This window comes from Eumetopias jubatus, unplaced genomic scaffold (genome assembly GCF_037043125.1).
Source record: "Eumetopias jubatus isolate StellerSeaLion01/CBP00866 unplaced genomic scaffold, mEumJub1_p1.0 scaffold_17, whole genome shotgun sequence".
In the NCBI taxonomy this organism is placed as follows: domain Eukaryota; kingdom Metazoa; phylum Chordata; class Mammalia; order Carnivora; family Otariidae; genus Eumetopias; species Eumetopias jubatus.
This window is the reverse complement of record NW_028274823.1, coordinates 50,895,902-50,916,852: the sequence shown is the minus strand read 5'-3', so window position 1 is coordinate 50,916,852 and position 20,951 is coordinate 50,895,902. Positions and strand designations below refer to the sequence as shown.

The following is a 20,951-nucleotide window of genomic DNA, read 5'->3' as shown; positions in this document are numbered from 1 at the left end:
ACACAATAGCACAGCTTTATCCAACTCTACTTACTTTTTCACTGAGCTCTATGCTTTAGGATCTATCCCTCTGCCCCAAGTGTCTCATCGGTCATGCTGCCATCCTGCTGCAGAGGACTGCGGGCCCGGGCCCACCACTGCACGCATCAGCTCTCCCAGGGATGGACGTCACCCCGCAGGGCACTGAGGTGAACCTGTCCCCTCAGGGACCTGTGTGACAGGCTGGGCAATCCCCACCTACGTGGGGGATGCAGTGCGGGTCAGGGCTTTGTGGGGGCCCTACCAGAGGCTCCAGAATGGCTGCACCAGCAGGGGTAAGTTCCTGCACCCCTAACACTCTGCTGTGCATGGACAGCATCCAGCTAGCTTGCTAGCTTGCTTGCTTGCTTGCTTTGACAGAGAGAAAGAACGGCAAGTGGGGGGAGGAGCAGAGGGAGACAAGTAGACTCCTCTAGGAGCACAGAGCCCGATGCGAGGCTCGATCCCAGGACCCTGAGATCACGACCTGAGCTGAAATTAAGAGTCAGACGCTTAACCGACTGAGCCACCCAGGCACCCCAGCATCCAGCTTTCTAGTTGCTGCCAGCCTAAGAGGTGGAAGGGAACAGAGTTCACAGTGGATACTTCGCAAACCTGCCAGAACCATAGCTGCTAGAAGAACAGCAGAAAAGGCTTCTGCTATAGTGAGCAACTGCTCATTAACACAAATCTCCATCGGGAGACCTCACTGCCTTGAGCTGTCAGACTGCTGGAGCACAAACGGCATGCACTGGCTTGCAAAATGCCAGGGATTCGCCTGCTCCGTTCGGTTGGCAAAGGCTCCTCCCAAGGAAGCCTACTGTCGAGGGGTGGGCAGCAGCAGAGTGCAGCGCTCACCTTATCTGCAGTCACATGGTCAGGGCTCCTACCGCGTGTGACGCCCCATGTGATCGGACAGCACCTAAAGCAGTCCATACCTGTTCAATGAGTCCTGGCAAGGTCAAACTAATTGCTCTAAAGGCCGCCAAACGCTTATTCTAATCTCGGAGCTAACTTCATCACGGACCGGGAACCAAGAGTTTATAGACCAGCACTGTGGTCCGGAGACCACACCCCGGGTATGGGACAGAGCAGGGGAACAAACCAAACCACCCTGGCCTGGAAGTCACAGTTTAAGGTGCCACTCACTCAGGCACAGGACGGGGCGCTAATAACAACACAGAGAACAGTCTAGGCTTACACAGTGCCAGGCACTGCTCTAAACAATTTACAAACAGCAATTCTTTTAATCCTCACAGTGCTACCCTCATTTCACAGATGGGGAAGCAGAGACACAGGCAGGGAAACTGACTTGCCCAGCCCAATACTTTGGCTCAGAACAGGCTCTTAACCATTCTAGTGAACTGACTCCCAGAGTGACATGGCCTCCCCAAGCTGCTCCCTCACTTGTCAGGTGGAGTAAGGATCCCCAAAGGGTTGCTAATGAGATGAAATGAGACCATAAACACAAGAATAATAGACAAAGCATCCTGTGCAATAGAAGCACGTACCATTTGCACATCCCACAACCATCTACGTACACGGGACTGTTTCCCTGCACCCTCCACCTCCTTTCACACCAGCTCTGGGACAGAGGTGGTGTCACAGACCCCATCAGACAGACAAGGACAAGGCCCGGAGAGGACGCGGCTAGAGATCAGGGGTTACTCATTCCCCTCAACCGCCTCACTCCTTAACCAAAGAGAAGGCCAGCAGATGGGACCGCAGTCCCAGATCTCTCACAGGCTGGCTTCTACACATCACAGCTAGAACTCTCAGACTTGAAACCTCAGGAAAAACCTGGCTTTTCAATTCGTCTAACAAATCTCAGAAAGCCAATGCAACCTCTCTGAGGATTGCACAAAGGCCGCTCAGCCTATACCCCTCACCCCATCCTCCTCTGGCACAGCACCCTCCCGCCCCATGCCAACGCTGCCCGTTCTCCCCAGCCCCGTGCTCAAGGCGCCTCACAGAGAACCAATCACAGGGAGAATGACTGGCAGCAGCAACCAGGCCTGCCCTGTGCCTCCCAGGGCCTGGTTAGCCTGGCCTCATTTTCCCAGTGAGTGTTGAGTGCACACCCCAGGCAGAAGCCTGGACTTCCCGTAAAGACCCACTCCTCACAGAATGGATTCTCCTCCAAGTCTCCTGTTCTCGCCCTGAGTCCTGCCTTCACAAGGCCTGCCTTCCTCTTCGTACGTCTCCAGCGCCCAGCCAGCCTGCTAGAGCTCTGCCCATGCCCAGCGCACTGGGGTGTGCCCCAGTCCCCCTGAGGCAGCCTCATCTGCTCCAGGGGATCTGTACGGCTGGACAGATGCTCCTTCAGGTTGGGGCCTTCCAATGAGACAATGAACTCCTAGTGGGCAGGACCCATCTTCTCTGTCGTTCTTCTGAGAATCTTACAGCTTTTTACAAACAAAAACACATGCCATTTGCTTCAAACCACCAAAGAGAAGGTGAGGAGTAGGAAGTCAATAGCTGGGCTGGTTATTTTCTGGCATTTCTAAAAGCTCCGGGACAGAGCAACCGAAAAGAAAAACCTTTGATGAACAATAGGATATATATTCCAGCTAAAAGAGTGTTCAGTACGGGTATGGGGTGCTGCTCACAGGTGATGCTAATGTCTTTCTCACCTTTTCATGCTCCACACTTAGCAGAGCACGGACCAGGGACATGCTGCACAGATGATGGGTGGGCAGATGGACGGTCGGATGGACTGACAGGTAACATCCGGGTCTGAATCTGGGCTCCACCCTAAAGTCAGGTGATCTCACGCAGGAAGACACTGTGGCCAGCTCTAGCGGATTTTCACGAGAAGCCTTCAAATGAGGGGGGTTGAGAGCAGAACAAGCTTACACGAAATTCCACAAGCTGGCACAGAAAATAAGGACAACTGCTCACTGCTTTGTTTCCTCTCCCTGAGCTCAAAAAAACAGGAGAGAATACAGAACAGGATTTATGAGAGTGGTCTGACACTTTCTATCGCAAATGAGTGGGGAGACTACTCAGGCTTATATACTCTCACACACACAGCACCTAAATTCTAAGCTGCTTCAGGTTCAGCTGTCATTTTTCCATAGAAGGACCCAGAACCAGCGCATTTTAGTTTTATCTACTTTCTTGCTTTTTCCTAGATCCAGTCCCCACCAAGGTTAGCCATGGAGGTGGGTCCCAACTCGGTATCCATGGGCCTTTACCCTCTTATCTTTGTTCAAGGCTTTCTCCTCTGGAGCAAGAGGCTCCATGGCGTCATTTTCCTGCTTGAACTCTGTCCTGTGACTAAGCAAAGAGAAGCCACAGCCGTCAGCCCTGGAAGTTTTTGCTGTGTCACAAAAAGAATGAGACAAGGAGGTACCTCCTGCCAATATCAAACCCATCCTCTGACTCAGCACTAAATTTAGACATCACATCCTATGTCTACATCCATCCAGATAGTCCCCCGGTGTGACAGGTGCTGAATGAATGAATGAATGCTGTGACAAGGAGGGAGGGGTGTCCGAGGCTTGGGACACAGACATCTCAATGGGGACCTTCATCGGATGGGCCCGAGTCCAGAACAACTGCAGTCTTTTATAAAGAAACTGACAAGGACTCCAAAGCCTGCCCAACCTCTCAGCAGCTGGTGGCCCTGAGCAAGCCGACAAGCCTCTCTTGGCTCGGTTTGCCCATCTGTAGAACGTAAATACCAACTGCACGGGCTGAAAAAGATTTTTCTCAATGGTCAGGAATGTGAAGCCAGAGCACAACTCTATGAACGGAGATGCCTGTTACTTGCTCACCCTCACTGGAAAGGCCGGTGCCTGCAAAGCCTGGCCCAGATCAGGAAAAACCGGCCAAGGTTCCCGAGACTCCCCACCCACCCCGGGGCTGGCAGAGACACCTTGGAAGGAGCCCCTGGGAAGACACGTGGGTCTGGTGCCCGCCCTGCCAGGGGCTTGCTCTAATAACCTTGGTAGAGTGTCTTTGTGTCTGTGGACTACAGTTGCTCATTTACAAAAATAAGCTGTTTCGGCAAAGTGGTCTCTAAGACCCCTTCCAACCATGATCCTCGACAATCTTAAGCTGCTTAAGAAACATAAACAGGAAATGAAACTTCTGGCCAGATAAAAAAAAAAAAAAGAGGCTACCCTGAGTAAGAATAGAGATTGTCGGGAGTACTGAAAAGGTCGTTATAATTTTTTAAAGCATGACTTCTTACATCACAACATAAAAACAGAATTAAATTTATTTCCATTTGTCATCACGTCACTCCCTACTGGCTGGACAGATTTCCACACGTGGACAGCTGACTCACAATGGTCAAAATGATTCACTTGGGGACCCAGGCCATCTTAAGGAGTCAGACAGGTACCATTCAGACAAGTAACCTGAAGCTGACTTAGGAAGAGGCCCAAGAGACACACCACACCTAGAAAAACGCTGTGGGCAGAGAGAACGCGTGCTGGCTAGAGGTGGCCACCAAGGCAGCAGCTCAGCGCTGTGGGGGACCACCTCCGATAACACTGCTTCCCACAGGGGCAGCCCCCAGACTCCCCCGGCAGGCTGCGCAGCAGCGGGGGCGGATTTATGCACGCAGTGATGGCTAACAGTTCTCTTATGCAATGTAGGGGTCATGCCAGCTAGTGACAATACTAAAAAAAGAAAGAAGAAAAAGAAAAATTTTTCAAAAAAAGGTAACCCCGTCCCACTCCAACTCTCTGTCAACAGATGGGGTTTCATTCAGCTCCTGCCCACGGAACTGTCTTGGATAGCAGAGAGTGGAGATTTTTTTTTACTAGCCGCATTGTGGTCATCCGTCATTTTTGAAAGCATGGTTCATCCCAAAAGGAAACCTACAAAGGTAAACAGAGGAAGCAGGCAAAGACAAGAATATCTCGTGGAAACAAAGCTGTCATCGATGGCGACCTCTGGGTCCAGCCACGACTTGCCGACCCAGCTCAGCGGAGGCAAAGGAAGGTCAGGCTTGGGGGGCTCCTCTCTTTCTCAGCATGGGGACCATCTTGAAACAAAAGCATCCAAACAAGTGGTTTTCAAACTGTGTTCCGTGAACCCTGGGGAGCCCCAAGGGAGGACACAAGGAAAACAGACAAGCTCCAGGCCTCCACACCGATCACCACAGCACCTTTTTGTCGGCTTTACATATCTGCCTTTCATATATATACAACGCAATGAACTCAATGAAAAGAGTCCTACCGCTAAATAAATAAATGAATAAACAAACAAACAAACAAACATTTACACTTCATATGTTTTCATTTAATTGTTTGTAACAGGGACGCCCGGGTGGCTCAGTCAGTGACCTGAGCCAAGGCTCAGGTCATGATCCCAGGGTCCTGGGATCAAGTCCGGCATCGGGCTCCCTGCTCAGCGAGGAGTCTGCTTCTCCCCCTGCCTGCCGCTACCCCTGCTTGTGCTCTCTCTCTCTGACAAATAAGTAAATAAATATATATATATATAAATAACTGTTTGTAACAGCCCTGTGAGGAAACAGAGGCTGAAGAGGCTTATGGTTGGACTCCACGGCCCATTCTCTGAGTAACCACCCTGTGCTCACCCGTCATCTATGTGGACTCTCGGGAAGGGACCTACAACAGTCAACTCCACGGCCGGCTGGCATTGACAAATTCTTCCGCGAGCAAAAGACCAGAGGAAGGGGAGCTGCCTGGGATTACAAAAGAAGCTCAGAAGACAGTCATCAACTAAATGCATTGTATGAGCCCTATTAAAATCCTGATTTGAACAAACCAACTATAAAAAGGCATTTCTGAGACAAGGTAAAGAGTATCAAGTGGGTAGAAGACCTTAAAGTACCATGAATAGGGCGCCTGGGTGGCTCAGTTGGTTAAGCAACTGCCTTCGGCTCAGGTCATGATCCTGGAGCCCCGGGATCAGTCCCACATTGGGCTCCCTGCTCAGCGGGGAGTCTGCTTCTCCCTCTGACCCTCCCCCCTCTCATGTGCTCTCTCTCTCTCTCTCTCATTCTCTCTCTCAAATAAATAAATAAAATCTTAAAAAAAAAAAAGTACCATGAATATTGTCGGCTTTAAACATGGTCTTCTGGCTATGCTTTTTTAAAAGGCCTTATTGTCTCTTAGAGCATTTACGGGGAAGTGGTACACTGTCTGGGGCTCGTTTGACATTACTGCGGACAGCTAAAGTCATTGGAAGAGCAGGGTGTCCGTTACACCGCGTGTTCCAACACAGCGTGCATTTGCAAATTGTGTAACATGGGGCGCCTGGGTGGCTCAGTCGGTTAAGCACCTGCCTTCGGCTCAGGTCATGATCCCAGGATCCTGGGATCGAGCCCTGCTTCGGGCTCCCCGCTCAGCAGGGAGCCTGCTTCTCCTTCTCCCTCTGCCTGCCACTCCCCCTGCTTGTGTGCACTTGCTCTGTCAAATAAATAAATAAATAAAATCTTTAAAAAAAAAAAAGGAATTCTGTTGGAAAATGATTCCCAACATTAAAAACATTAAAAAAAAAAAAGTTGTGTAATATGAAGTCTAAAAGGAAACGAGGGAGCGAGGCAGGTCCCTCCTTAAATGGAACTCAGTTCTACCTCGCAGTATCTTCCACCTGTCAGCCTGTGATTAGCTCTCTGGGGTCCAAGAGAATCGGGTCTCACCCCTGCCCTGTGTCCTTTCGGAAATAGGCATCCAAGCCCCCCTAAGTCTCCTTTCCTCCAAAGTGAGCTCCTCCTGAGGTCCTTCTGGAGCTGATGGTAATGCCCTCCTTAAAATGTAGGCTCCAGGACCAAAACACTGTGAAAGTGTGTTTCTGAGCAGCCCCAGGAGGCAGGGCGTCCTGGTCCATGCACACTCTAGACAGACTCTAACTCCGAGCATGGCCTGCACCCTGCGATGCCTCCTGATTCCTAGTACAGCGGGGCCCTGCCTCTCCACTCAAGGGCAGGACACTCCCAAGAGCATCAGTGGCTCCAGTGGCTGGCTCTCACCTCACATAAATCGCCTCAGTCCTCACCAAAGCCCTCGGAGGAGAATGCTATTAGCCTTTTTACGGATAAGGAGAGAGAAGACCCAGAGAGGGTAAGCAACTTGCTGAAGTCCCACAGCCTAAGATGGAACAGCCAGGATTTAAACCCCAGTCTGGGGGAGAGCAGGGTCCCAAGACTGGTTTATGACACCCAGCAGTCTCTAGTCCTGTGGCCTCCCTCCCTGGTTCCAAACCTACCAATGCTGCTCAAGCCACCTGGCTCATTCCTCTGTGTCAACCGTCTTCCTGGTGCTCCCAGGGCAGAGACTACCTGCCTGCTCTCCAGCCCAGCACGACAGCTAGCCGGTCCCAGACCTACAGCTGTCAACCCACCAGGACAGATCGCACATCCTCACAAGGTGCCTCTGGAAACCCTGACAGGGGACCAAAGCCCAGTGCTGCTCACTCAGACCTAAAGAAGACGGCAAGACACAGTGCCTCCTGGCTCAGTCAGTGGAGCATGTGACTCTTGACCTCAGGGTCATGAGTTCAAGCCCCACATCAGACATAGAGCTTACTTTAAAAAAGAAGAAGAAGACTGCAGGAGGTTTAACCATCTCAGAGATCAGCCATCAAGAAATCAGACCTCATTCTTGACAAGCCACGCTGGGGAAATGGAGGCTCAGGGAGGTCCTATACCTTACCCAAGGTCACACAATCTCAACATCTACTGGTCCCAGAATCTACTGCATATCCAAGTTACCCACACATCCAAAAAAATCTACTGGTCCCAGAATCGCACGTGCCTATTTCAGCTGGTACTGGAGTTTAGAAGATGGGGAAGTTCAAGGTCTGGCACCTGGGGGGTGGAGAGAGAGAGGGAGAAAGTTTGAAGAAACGATGATATACACTGATGTTCCAGTTCCACGCACCGATGCTAAGGTTTCCTGAAAGTACACTTCTCAGAACTCTGATGTCGCAAGATGCTCAATGAAAAAAGATGTGTGGTCAAATCCATTTGGGAAACACTGCCTGGTGAACCCACTCCAATGACATCCCAAAGCACCCTGGCCTATTAGGGCTCTCAAGAGGCTCCCAATAAAGGAGCCTGTGTGACCTGCTCACACCAGCACTGCTCAAATGCTTTGACCACAGAACCCTTTTGTCCAAGCAACACCACGAACATCCCACCAGACCAGTGCTGAGAAGAGGTTTCCTGGGGAAATGCTGACCTAGGCCTTTTGAAAGAAAATCTTGATAGCCATTGCCCTGGATCCAAGACTGAAAAACCAAACCAACCCAGAATGGGACAAGGAGGAAGTGTGTATGAAGCAGAAATAACTAGCATACTTCAGGGCCTTGGGGGATGGAGATATTAGTACTGGAAACAAGACGGAAATGTGTGAACACCCCTGGGCTGCCAGATATGAATGCTGCTGAGACTGTACAGTTAATTTCTGGCCTCGAGAGTCACAGAGGACTCCTGAAACTAAAATCTTTCTTTAAGGTCCAAAGAAACTGTCCGGAGACTTTCCAAAATAGGTTGCAGGCAAAAATCCACAAGTTTTAGAAGAAAAAAGGAAAGAAAATGTTGGAACTAGGACTCCAGCCAGGCCATTCGCCCTTGAGTCAAGATGCTGTGGACAGTATGGATTTCCTAATTAAAACTCAGGCAAACCGTATGACGGTTCCTCAAAAAATTAAATTACCAATAATTTCCAAAAGGACTGAAAGCAGGGACTCGAAGAGGTATTTGTACACCAATTTGGATAGCAGCTTCATTCACAAAAGTCAAAAGCTGGAAGCAGCCCAAGTGTCGACTGACAGATGAATGGATAAATAAAATTTGGTCTATACATGCAATGGAATATTATTCAGTCTTACAAAAGAAGGAAATTTGGACATTTGCTATACCAAGGATGAATCTTGAAAACATTATGCTCAGTGAAATAAGCCAGTTACAAAGGAATAAATATTATATGATTCCACTGACATGATGTTCCTAGAACAGTCAAATTCATAGAGACAGAAAGTAGAGTGGTGGTTACCAGGGGCGGAGAGAGGTAAAAGCAGGGAGCTGTTTAATGAGTACGGAGTTTCAGTTTTCCTAGATGGAAAAGTTCTGGAGATCTCTTAAGTAACTATGAGAATATATTTAACACTACTAAACTATATACTTAAAAAACGGTTACAATGGTACATTTTGTGTTCTTTGCCATAATTCAAAAATTTTTTAATCAAATAAAAAAATCTTTTAAAGATTTTATTTTATTTGACAGAGAGAGAAGAGAAAGAGAGCAAGCACAAGCAGGGGGAGAGCCAGGCAGAGGGAGAGGCAGACTCTCCGCGGAGCAGGGAGCCTGACATGGGGCTTGATCCCAGGAACCTAGGATCATGACCTGAGCCAAACCAGACACTTAACTGACTGAGCCAGCCAGACGCCCCTCAAATAAAAATTTTTTAAAAGTAAGGAAATTCTGACACATGCTACAACAGGGATGCACGCTGAGGACATTATGCTAATTGGAATCAGCCCACTACAAAAAGACGAATACTGTGTGATTCCACTTCTATGAGGTAGGTCAGACTCAGAGACAGAAGTAGAATGGGGGTTGCCAGGAGCTGGGAGGAAGGGGACAATGGAGAATTATTGTTTCATGGGTACAGAGTTTCAGTTTTGCAAGATGAAGAAGTTCAGGAGATGGATGGGAGTAATGACTGCACCAAAAGGGGAATGTACATAATACCACTGAACTGTAGACTTGAAATGGTGAAAATGGTAAATTTCATGTTATGTCTATTTTGCCACAATAAAAGCACAGAAAAAAAAATGGCTCAAATGCTAAGTTTTATGTTTTGTATATTTTATCAAAATACAAAATAAAACAAAACTCAAAGCAAATGGGTTATGACCCTTAGTGTGAAATGAACATCAAGGTCAACAGTCACCTCTCAATTATCCACCAAGGGTTTAGCGTTGGATGACCAGCGTGGGATACTCCAAACATCTCTGTTCAGTTTAAAATGTTTCTGTAGGGACGCCTGAGTGGCTCAGTCGGTTAAGCGTCTGCCTTCAGCTCAGGTCATGATCTCAAGGTCCTGGGATCGAGTCCCACATCGGGCTCCCTGCTCAGCGGGGAGCCTGCTTCTCCCTCTGCCTGCCGCTCCCCCTGCTTGTGCTCTGTCTCTCTCTCTCTCTCTTTGACAAATAAATAAAATCTTTAAAAAAATAAAATAAAATACAATGTTTCTGTAGCACTTTTGTGGAACTCTGTCTCAAAAAGATGGAGACACACAATTCAGGGATATGCTACCTGGCTCTGGTAAAAGGTGAAAAAAAGATGTAATACCCATCGCCAACCCCCAGCTCAATCCCACTTAAAATTCTTCTCTGCTGAACACTCTCTGCATCCCTACTGCAGACTGATAAGCAGCTCAGCCCTCTTGCTCTATGCCCAACATTTCTGTGGCTCACGTCTTCCCAAGGTTACAAAAATTATTGAAGAGCCCCTTTGCACTGGCCTGCAGAATATCGGGGGGGGGGGGCGGGCGCAAAATACCTAACACAAAATATTTCTCCTATGCTGTGTACTTTTTCAGGGAAAAGAAAGCCAGAGTATCAAAAAATCATTCAACGCTAACACTAAATCAGAAAATAGTAACCATGGCACAGAGCTAGAAGACGACTCAGAATCTTGTCCAACTTCGAACTTCCTTGGACTGAATGCCACCTCGGCAGTGCTGAGAATCCCACAGAACTGAGTAAGCCCTTACTTAGTCAATGCTACACTTCTAGTTTGACTGTCCTGGGGAAATATAAAAATAACAAAAAACCACCCAAGCACCAGGTGGCTAAGAAGCTCATCCAAGGTCAAGATGTTGCACAGTTAGGAGCAGATCCCCATCCAGGTCTCTTTCGAGGATACCAAGCTGACATTCAGATTCTGAGTATGAAAAGGAAAGGTCTCTCCAATCCCATAACAGACAATGTGGGCACTCCACATGGCTCCTGGCAGCCAGCCCCAGCGTGCTGACACCTGATGGGTAACCTTGGGAACTTCAGACATCAATGTCACACCACCTGCCTCCATCACAGACATACCGTGGGTGGTGACATCCGTGGGTGCAACTGGGACTCACTCTGGCCTTCCTGTACTCCCACAACCTTCTGTCACTGTGAAGTCACCACTTAGGAACATACTTCTGAAGAGGATATGGACTTAAGTGCAACACACCACTCATTCCACACACAGCAGACAAGTCATCCATTCAACAGAAATTTCTTGAACACCTTACTTGAGCCAGACTCTATTGTAGGCATCAGGAATCCAACAGTGAATACACAGAGATTACATTCTACTCTTGGTGACCCACAGCCACAGGAAAAGCAGCCCTAACATCTGTTCAGCACAGTTTACAAGGAGCTCTCAGAAATATCAGGAGAATCCCAGGTTTCCAATTCCAAGGCTGGCTGGAGGCTGCATTGCTCACCACAGTAACAAAGTACTTCTCCCTCTTACTACTGGTTGTCAAATAGCAGAGTGAAGTAGTTACTGCTTCAACTACTTTGTAGAGTAGGAGATAAGCTCAGAAGGGTTAACTGCCTTGCTCAAAGTCTAAAACTTAGTAAAGGATGACCACCTGCCCCACCACCCCACTCCAGTGATGACTTTATCTACGAACTGCAGCATGACACAAAGATGGGACCACATACAGTAGTCATTCATCTACTGTTTTAGCTGCACCAACATCCATCCTGCTCACCTTGCTTTGGAGAATGGCTTCCCCCACCTCCCCCATCTCAAGAACCATAGGATACTGTACAGGCTGCCAGTCACAGCATCCCATCACCCCACCCTATTCATTGGGTCATCTGCTGAGACACTCTCAGTCCCCCAGCCCTTGCCACAGTGACTGGGCCTGACATGGACACAGACCCCAGTGAGGCCAAGCAGAACCCCTCCGTGAGATTTTCTGCCTGGGCTCATTAGATGGATCTCCCTTTATTCTCTGGTCAGGGACCATGAAGATGAAGTCCACAGGGTCCTGAGGCCATGCTCCATGGAAAAAGCCCACAGCACTCAAGGATCAATCATCCAAAAGCCAGTTTCTCCCCTCTACCCCAAGCTTTCAGAATATTATATAATAAATTTCTCCTTTCTGCCTACTATGCTTTGAGCTAAGTTTCCGTCACTTGCAATAACGGTGTCCTGAACTAATACCCACAGAAGGATAAATAAAATCTGCCCTTCTCTTAGAAATCTCTTTTCAACCCTTACTTTCAAGCTCCTCCACTACTTCCTCTCAAATAACACAATTAAAAGAACCAAAAGAAAAACTACAATGGTTGGAACTTTTATGTCCCTATTCCAGCTGACCCTCCAGGCTAGAGAAGATGAAGATGATGTAGCTGGTACCTGAAGAAGGTAGAGAGAACAAAAGGCCCAGGCAACCTCTAATGAATAATAAATAATCCACACCTGACAATCAGCAGCCAACTACACTCATCCTGCTGGAAAAGCCTGGCAGGTTATTCCTTTAAAAACATTCCTCCAGGGGTGCCTGGGTGGCTCAGTCGTTAGGCAACTGCCTTCGGCTCAGGTCATGGTCCCAGGGTCCCAGGATCGAGCCCGGCATCAGGCTCCCTGCTCGGCGGGAAGTCTGCTTCTCCCTCTCCCATTCCCCCTGCTTGCGTTCCCTCTCTCTCTCTGTCAAATGAATAAATAAAATCTTTAAAAAAAAAAAAAAAACACAGGGCGCCTGGGTGGCTCAGTTGGTTGGGCGACTGCCTTCGGCTCAGGTCATGATCCTGGAGTCCCGGGATCGAGTCCCACATCGGGCTCCCTGCTCAGCGGGGAGTCTGCTTCTCCCTGTGACCCTCTTCCCTCTCGTGCTCTCTCTCATTCTCTCTCTCTCAAATAAATAAATAAATAAAATCTTTAAAAAATAAATAAATAAAAATAAAAAAAATAAAACACAAAAAACCCCACTCCCAATCTTTGGGGGTGGGGGGAAGCACAAACTGGAAAAAAAAAAAAATTCCTCCAGCCTTAACTTATGACAAGTGTCCAGTGTCTAAGTTCCTAGTGCCTCCCAAAGCCCTCGCTCAGCCTAGCCGTTATGGCCACGCCAGATTACCTTTGCACCCCCATCCCCCCGGAGCCTATGCCGACCCCTGCTCTGCTCCAGCTGCTTTCATTTCGGCAGCCTGAACCGGAACGTCCTCCTCTCCTCTGCCTGCGTTCGTTCACATGGCCTCTTCGACACCACCTCCAGCCCCAGTCCCTCCTCAAAGCCCTCCTGCAGCAGCCATTGCTGTGTCCACTCTCTTGCCTCTGGTGAAGCCAAGTGGGCAGCTTGAGAGGAGCCTGAGCAGGAGGCACGGTGGGGGGCGAGAAGGAAACTTTCATCTCTGAGCACACAGGGGCAACCATCCAGTTCTGCCATTTCTGTCTCCTGGGACAAGCCTAGGGAGACATGATTTGGGGAGACCCTCACATTTAGGCGGTAATTAGAGCCACGAGAGGTGGATGAGAATACTTGGGCAAAGTATGTGATACACAGAGTTTTAAAAGGAGGAAAAAGCCTGCTTGTATCCGTATCACTCAATTGATCTATCTCATTATGTCACTCTCCTGAGTGTCCCATTCCCCCAACTAGGTGGCAAGCTGCGAGCTGGAATTACATCCTCCCCACCTGTCTCCATCTGCATCGCAACCCCACCTGGACCGAGCACAGGACCAGGCACTTCAGTCCTCCCGCATTACATACCGCCCCCGCCCCCAACCCCAGCGGCTGAGGCAGGCAGCCTTGCACCCTTAGCCCCATCTCACAGATGAGGACACTGAGGCTCCCAGCCAGGAAGGGGCCCTCACTCCAAGGGCAGGCAGTCAAGGATCTTCAAGTGAGAAAACCCAGATGTTAGTAACTGAATCAAAGAGAAAAGACAAGGGACTGAGTGGGTTTTGAATGACCAAATAAGATCCTGGTTCACCCGCAGAAGAGACATCAGACACCTGAACCACTCAAAGGAGAACAAGAATTCTCCCCTCTTACTACCACCAGCGGGGGCAGATTCATGTATTGGGACAAGAAAACGCTACATAATTCCAGAGTTTCCCAATACAGGAAATGGCCTGAGATTGAACTGAGGGGGCCTAATCAGGTAATAGGAAAAAATATCCCAACAGGGAATCAGGAGCACTGGGCTTAGCCTCAACTGAGGCCCATTTCTGCCCTGCAACTTCTGGCCTGTCCTCACACCATACATATATGAGTGTGGAACCCAGCGCAATGCAGACAAGACACCCTCATCTGGGACTGCTACAGAATCAAGTGAGATATGAAAGTATGCAGTAAGATTCAAAATGCTGAGCAGCAACGTACCATCAATCCTGGAAGAGGAATGTCCCTGCCCCCAAAATAAAACAACACTGTATCTTCCTTAGTCATCTTCATACCCCAGGCCTGAGCACAGTGGGTTATAAATGTCTGGGTCTGAGCATGAGCAGAGCAGATGGGTTTGGTCTGTGACCTGCCCAGTACCACCCAGGCCAGTTTCCCCCTCAGCTCCAGGCCCACGTGGGGGGGCTGCCAGCCCGCATTTGCCTAGAGCACAGCAAGATCCCAGTGCACTAATGCCAGCCAGGAGATGGGCATCCTGGACCAGGGGCCCACAAGGGGTGTGGAAACCACCAAGAAAGCCCCTAACTGGGTGATGGCACAGCCGTGGACCCGCATGCACAGGGAAAGGTGCCTCCAACCCTGCAACCAGAGCAGCTCTTTATGCCCTGAGCTTTTTGCCCCATTAAGAAGGGCTCACTGGTGAAAAGAGGAAAAAAAAAAAAAAAAGCTGGAAAACCACTGCACAATAACTCATCCTTTGGGAAGCCTGGGTGGCTCAGTCAGTTAAGTATCTGCCTTCAGCTCAGGTCATGATCCCAGAGTCCTGGGATGAGTCCTGCATCAGGCTCCTTGCTCAGCAGGGAGCCTGCTTCTCCCTCTGCCTGCCACTCCCCCTGCTTGTACTCTCTGTCTCTCTCTCTCTCTCTGACAAATAAATAAAATCTTAAAAAAAAAAAAAACACTCATCCTTTACAAAGGTCCCAACACTACTCTTTACTTGCACACCACGTTACCCCTCCCCAGAAGCTCTATCTTGCCATACCAAATGCTATCCTAATTTTTTTCTAAAGGGGTAACTAAAATGAATGTTACTTCCCTCTGACAACTATTTTACTGAGGATTTCATGACCCTCTGCAAAACCACAGAATTCTGCCTTGTGGTAAAACTCGGGTCTTAAATCACTGCCCTCAGGGGGGCGGGGAATCCAAACCCTACTGCGTCCCTTCCTCAGAGGTCAAGACCAGCTCCTACAACCTCAGCCCAAGTGAGGCCCCACCTTCTCTGCCAGGCACGGAGAAGGGGGGACCTAATTAATGGAAATCCATCCATCTATTCCAGAGATTAAAGCTAGAACTGATTCAAACACATCCCAGTGAGGATGTTGGTCTGCACTCTTAACTTCTTCACTTCCTTGATCAATTTTTCTCTTTCAAAAATAGAAAGATAAAAGCAATTAAGAAAAAAAAAGTTACCCCAATGAGATTTCCCCGTGTCTTTATCCTCATGGGCACATCTGACGCCTTCTTAGCATCCCCCAAAACACCAGCCCAGGAGACGACTGCGTTTGCCCAGCAACTCAATTATGGCCATAACTGGGAGACCGAACGCAGGTTTGAGGGACGTAAATGCTAGAGTCAGAAATCCCAAAGTGGAGACAGAGGGCCACCAATGAAATGATGTGCTGTGTGGACAGCAGTTTATTGTTTGCGTCTCAGTTTCCTCCACTACAAAAAGTGAGGCTGAGACCAATATACACTGCAGCTCTTACCAGAGACAGCTTATAAAATCACTCCCTCAATAAGTGAGGCTTCTAACAGCCAAATAATTGGGTCTCATCAGCTTTGGGCCCGCAGTTACTCAGGGCTCTTTGTCAGCCCTCTCAGTTCATTCTTAAAACAAGGACAAGACATAGAAAAGGTGGCATTTGCCACTCCCTGGCTCAGAACGTGTTTAACAAAACAATAGGTCATAATTGAAAACTCCTGGTGCCCAATACTTTTGAGCCTCTGAACCCCTCCAAACTGGAGTTTTCTCTCTGGCAAAGTAATAATAAGTAGACAGCTTACACAGTAGCAACAATAAATGTAATAAAGCAGAGCGCCTGCCACAACAGTAGGAGCCTAATAAATGCAGGCTTCCTCAGTGCTACACCTTCTTCCTCCAGCTTCCTTGTCTAAAAGGCTGGCTTTCCACGCCCCCCAACCAGGCTAGGCCAAGCCTACCACTTGTCACAAACTCCCAGTAGTACCCCCACCCCCAACACACACACAGGAATACTCACAAACCCATCACCCAAGGGCACCGGCCACCAGCCTTCCCTCCTCAGGCAGCTCAGCACCGCCAGGGAGGGATCTGAGCCCCAACAGCCACTACTAGGATTTTCCCATGGTGCAATGCAACTTCCCCAACTTTTCCAGGCCCACAGTTTCCAAAGAAACCTAGCAGGCATTGTGCATAATCAAGCGCAAGTCTGGGTAAGCAAACAGACTGAACTCTGGGCAGAGGGAGCAGACAGAGTCAGAAAGTGAAAAACCACCAATGGTCATGAAACGGGGTGGCAGGGGCCAAAATTCAGGAGGACCAGTCCTGGCCCAGGCTCCATTCTTCTAGACTGTATCACTGATCAAAGGCTAGCAGGGACTCCCAAATGACCGGTGGATGATGAAGAGTCTTAGGAAAGGGACTGCCGGACATCCCTCCGAGGTCGGCTGGACCTGGTGGTCTCAGGAGCACCCCGATGCCGTGGCGACCGGAGAGTCAGGGCCTGCAGTGACGGGCATTGTTCACAGCGACGGGCGGGACCGGGGGAGGAGGTGCGAAGTAGGGGACCACGCAAGTCCCCCCGTCCCCACCCCCCCCGGTCCCCAGACGGGCCAAGGGAGGGAAGCCCTGATCCACGGCCAGAGGTAGGTGAATGAGTGGCCCTCGAGAGTTCCCCCTTGGGAGCTGCAAAGAGAGATGGTGGAAGGCGGTCCCAGAGGCCGGGCCAGGGGTCTGCCACTCACCGGCGCCCTCCGAGGGCTGTGGCGGCCCGACGACGCCGTTCAGGTAGAGAATGGGCAGCAGGTGAGGCTGAGTCTTCTCCAGCGCCGCCCGCAGGTCCTGGAAGTGGTCCCGCTCCTTGGCCAGCAGCAGCTTGAGCAGCAGCTCCGCCTTGGCGCCTCCCGCCTCCTCGTCCAGCTGCCGCCGCTCGCCGGGGCTCAGCGCTCCCGCGGCCTCGAGCAGCCCGAGCACGGCCTCCACCTCGGTCATGGCCTGGGCCAGGCTCTGCTGACACTGGGCGAGCAGCTCCCGGCGCTGGGGCTCCATGGTGGCGGGCCGCCCCGCCCCGCCCCGCGGACGGCTCCGGCTCCCCGAGGCCGGCAGGCGGGCGGGCGGGCGGCGGCGGCGGCGGCGGCGAGTGGCCTCGGGCGGCGGGCGCTCGGCTGCAGCCCTAGCGCGCCCGGGGCCGCGGGGCCGCGGGGGCCATGGGCCGGGGCCTGGCGGGCTGGGGGCCCGGGCGGCGAGCGGCGTTCAGCAACGGCCGCCTCCCGGGCTCAGGAGCGCAGCCATGTTGGCTGCGGCGGCGGCGGCGGGACTGGAAGAGGAGGAGGAGGAGGAGACGGAGGAGGAGAAGGAGGAGGCGGAGGAGGGGACGGCGGCCGGGGCGCGCCCCGAGGCCCGGCTCCAGCCGGGCATACTCCCCCGCCCCCTCCGCGCGCGCCGTCCGCCGCTCTCTTCCCGGCCCCGCGAGAGATCGCGCCCCGGCGCTCGGGCCCCGCGCCGCCCCCCAAACTAGACCACAACTCCGCGGGGAAAGTCGCCGGCGCCGCGCTCGCCAGGCCCCCGACGGCTCGGCCTGGCTCGGCGGCCGCCCCGGGCGGACTCACCGGGGCCCCGGGGCCGCCGCCAGCTCCGCCATGGCCCGAGCCCCGCTGCCGCCGCCGCCGCCGCCGCCGCCGCCTCCTCCCGTCCCTCCGCCCTCTCCCTTCCCCCGCAGTCCCTCCGAGAGTACGGGCGGCCGGTCCCGAGGGGATGGCGAAGGGGAGGGGTCCCCGCCTCCCCGCCCCCGGCCCGCCCGGGAGGCGGGGACGCCACGCTCCCTCGCTCGCTCTCCGGGGCCCCGAGGCCCGGGCGCAGCCGGGGGTGGGGACGCGGAGTTAGGGGACTCGCGGGAAGCAGCCGGTACCCCCAGCGCCCCCTCCGCCGGACACATGGCGAGCCCCCAGGCTATTGGAGACAGCCTCAAACAAAACCATGCCCCCCCCATCCAGGGTCTCTAATCTGAGAACTCCAAAATATAAGCGTGGACACAAGTGAGGAGGGAGTCCCCTGAATTTGGACATCTCCAAATTAAGACCCCCTCCGAATCTGTGAGATTTCCCCCACTCCAAGGAACCCCTAGAGAATTTCCCAAAAGACTCCCCCGAGTCTCGGTTAATCAGGATCTTTACCCTCACCCCCATTTGAGACAGCTTAGCCCCAGAGTCTTAGAGGGGTTTGGATGTTGGGAGGAGCAGGGGATGTGTTGCTAGATGAAGAAGAGGGTGGTGGGGGTTTTGCGGTGGAGCCCTTGATCTTTTTGGCAAGATGTCACCACGAGATTCTAGCTAGTCTCAAAGGCGGCAAATCAATGGACTACAGAAACCCTGTACCCTGACGCCCTCAATGAGGATCTACAGTCCCACTCCAGAGTCAAGAACTCTTCTGCCTTCCTTTATACCTTTTGCAGACACATACCACTTACCTCCCAAATGCAGGAGGTGGTCCTTAAAGCTGGAGTCCCAACTGTTTGCTCTCAGTAACCCCACCCCACTAGTATAAAGTGGGATCCCAGGCCCATTGCAAATGGCTGTGCTGGACTGAATGAATCTCAGTCACAAACGCTAGGGGCCCTGGGGGCCTTTACTCCTGACATTCACTTCCACCCTCCCCCCCATTCCTTTCCTGCCTCCAAAAGCAAAATTTTCTCCAAGATTCTGCTTCTTTAAGAGGAAGAGTCAAGTTTATTTAATGGAAACAAACTTTATGTACATAGTGGTTAGAAACAAGGGGACCAGAATTTGCATTTCACTGTTGGATTTCCCTTTAAATAACTGTGCAAAGTGGGAGCAAATCAGTTTCTCTGGCTGATCTCACTTTTCTCCTCAGGAAAACAAGGTGGGAAGAGTGTATTTAATCAGGGGTTATTAGCCTTGAGTTCATGAATAAGCTAGAGGGTGTCAGTGAAGCTTTTGAAATTATGTGAACATTTTTGTGGACATGCATGTATTTCTGGGATGGGGGTTCCATAGCTTTGATTAAATTGTTTAAGGCCTCCATGACCAAAAATGGACTCCAAAATGACAGAACTAAATTATTTTAAGAAGCCTCCCTGCTCAGATAGTCTGGGCTTCTCTTAGCTGAGCAAGGTTCTAGGGGAGGGGAAGGCTGGCTACTGCACAGTGCCAGGGTCTAGACGGGCTCCCTCTAGCTGTCCCTTCCCCCCTACCTCTGAGACATGGTTCCCCCTTCTGGCCACCACCTCCCCTGCAGCAACTGCAGAGGCCGAAATCATCCGCAAAGGCATCCATCCTTCAGGACACACCTGAAGGACAGGACCTCTGTTCTTACCTGGATTAACTAGAAATCTAGGGGATGGGAGGAAGGAGGAACATGGGAGGAGGAGAAGCTGGAGACTATTTGGTTTATGGTTAGAACCAACTGTTAAGTACTGATCCAAAGGGTGCCTGAAACAGCAGGAAGGCATAGTGTTCTAGTGCCCCCTAAAAGGATGGTGGTAATATGTGTGTTTTCTCTCTGGAAGCCTTCCAGGGATGCAATGAGGAAGCCCATTTGCTAAGAGCATTTTCTCCCAGTGATGGACACTACTTTCAGCAAACCCTTTGTTGGAAACTACCACATTTTATGCAAAACACAAATTCTGAAGGAAAAAGTTGACTTTCCAAACATATTGAATTTTAGCATTCCTTTCACCAGTGACCTTGTATTTCTGTAGCATTTTATACCCTTCAGGGCACCTTCCCACATACTATGTCCCTTGTGCCCTGTTCTGGGTTGAATTGTACCCCCCTAAAAGATATGTTCATGCCCTAACTCCCAGTACCGGTGAATGTAACCTTATTTGGAAATAAGGTCTTTGCGGATGTAATCAAGTTAAAACAAGGTCATACAGGATTCGGGTGGGCCCTAATCCAATGATTGGTGTTCTTATACGAGGGAAATTTGGACACAGACACGCACATAGAGAATACCATGTATTCTGTCTCCCAGAAGACGGAAGCCGAGGTTGGAGCGATAGGTCTACCAGCCAAGGAACAGCAAGGATTACAGGCAACCACCAGAAGCTAGGAAAGGAGCCTGGAATGGATTCTCCCTCGGAGCCCTCAGGGACACTGGCCCTGTGAAGCTTGACTTCAGACTTCTGGTCTCCAGAACTGTGAGCTACTAGATTTCTGCTGCGTGGTTTATGGTCATTTGTATGGCAGCCCCAGAAAACACAGCCCCCTCACGATGGAGGAAGTTTAAAGGACAAAGCTGGGCATTCCCATTTTACAAATCACCCTAACACCTGACCACTACTGCCTGAGGACTTTTCTGCAGATGTACCCACTTTTCCTTCTTTCTTCTTCTTAGAAACGGAGGTCTCCTCCTCCTTGAGAACAGGCCTTTCATGTTCTGGGTACAATCCCTGCACTTTCCACACATGTGTGCACATGGTCTGGCCCCTGCACGGACCCCGGTCTCCCCATGCTCAGAGGCCCCCTTCCCTCTCTCATGTCCTCAGGAAGGAGCCACTGCCTGACATGGGGACCTCCACAGGCTCATAGACCGCTCACCCCTTAGTTGGTGCTTTGCAGTCCACCTTCTGAGCACAGCTCCACACGGAAAAGTGCAC

The 20,951-nt window shown here is 50.9% G+C and overlaps 1 protein-coding gene across 1 annotated transcript in view; it reads right to left on the bottom strand.

Moving 5' to 3' along the window:
* DLG5 (discs large MAGUK scaffold protein 5) overlaps positions 1-17,383 on the bottom strand; it is a 119,641-nt gene extending 102,258 nt beyond the window's left edge. The window contains exon 1 of the mRNA XM_028109742.2: positions 17,080-17,383. Coding sequence (XP_027965543.1) covers positions 17,080-17,383 — 304 coding nt within the window. The remainder of the gene's footprint in view (positions 1-17,079) is intronic.
* Between the last annotated feature and the right edge of the window lie 3,568 nt (positions 17,384-20,951).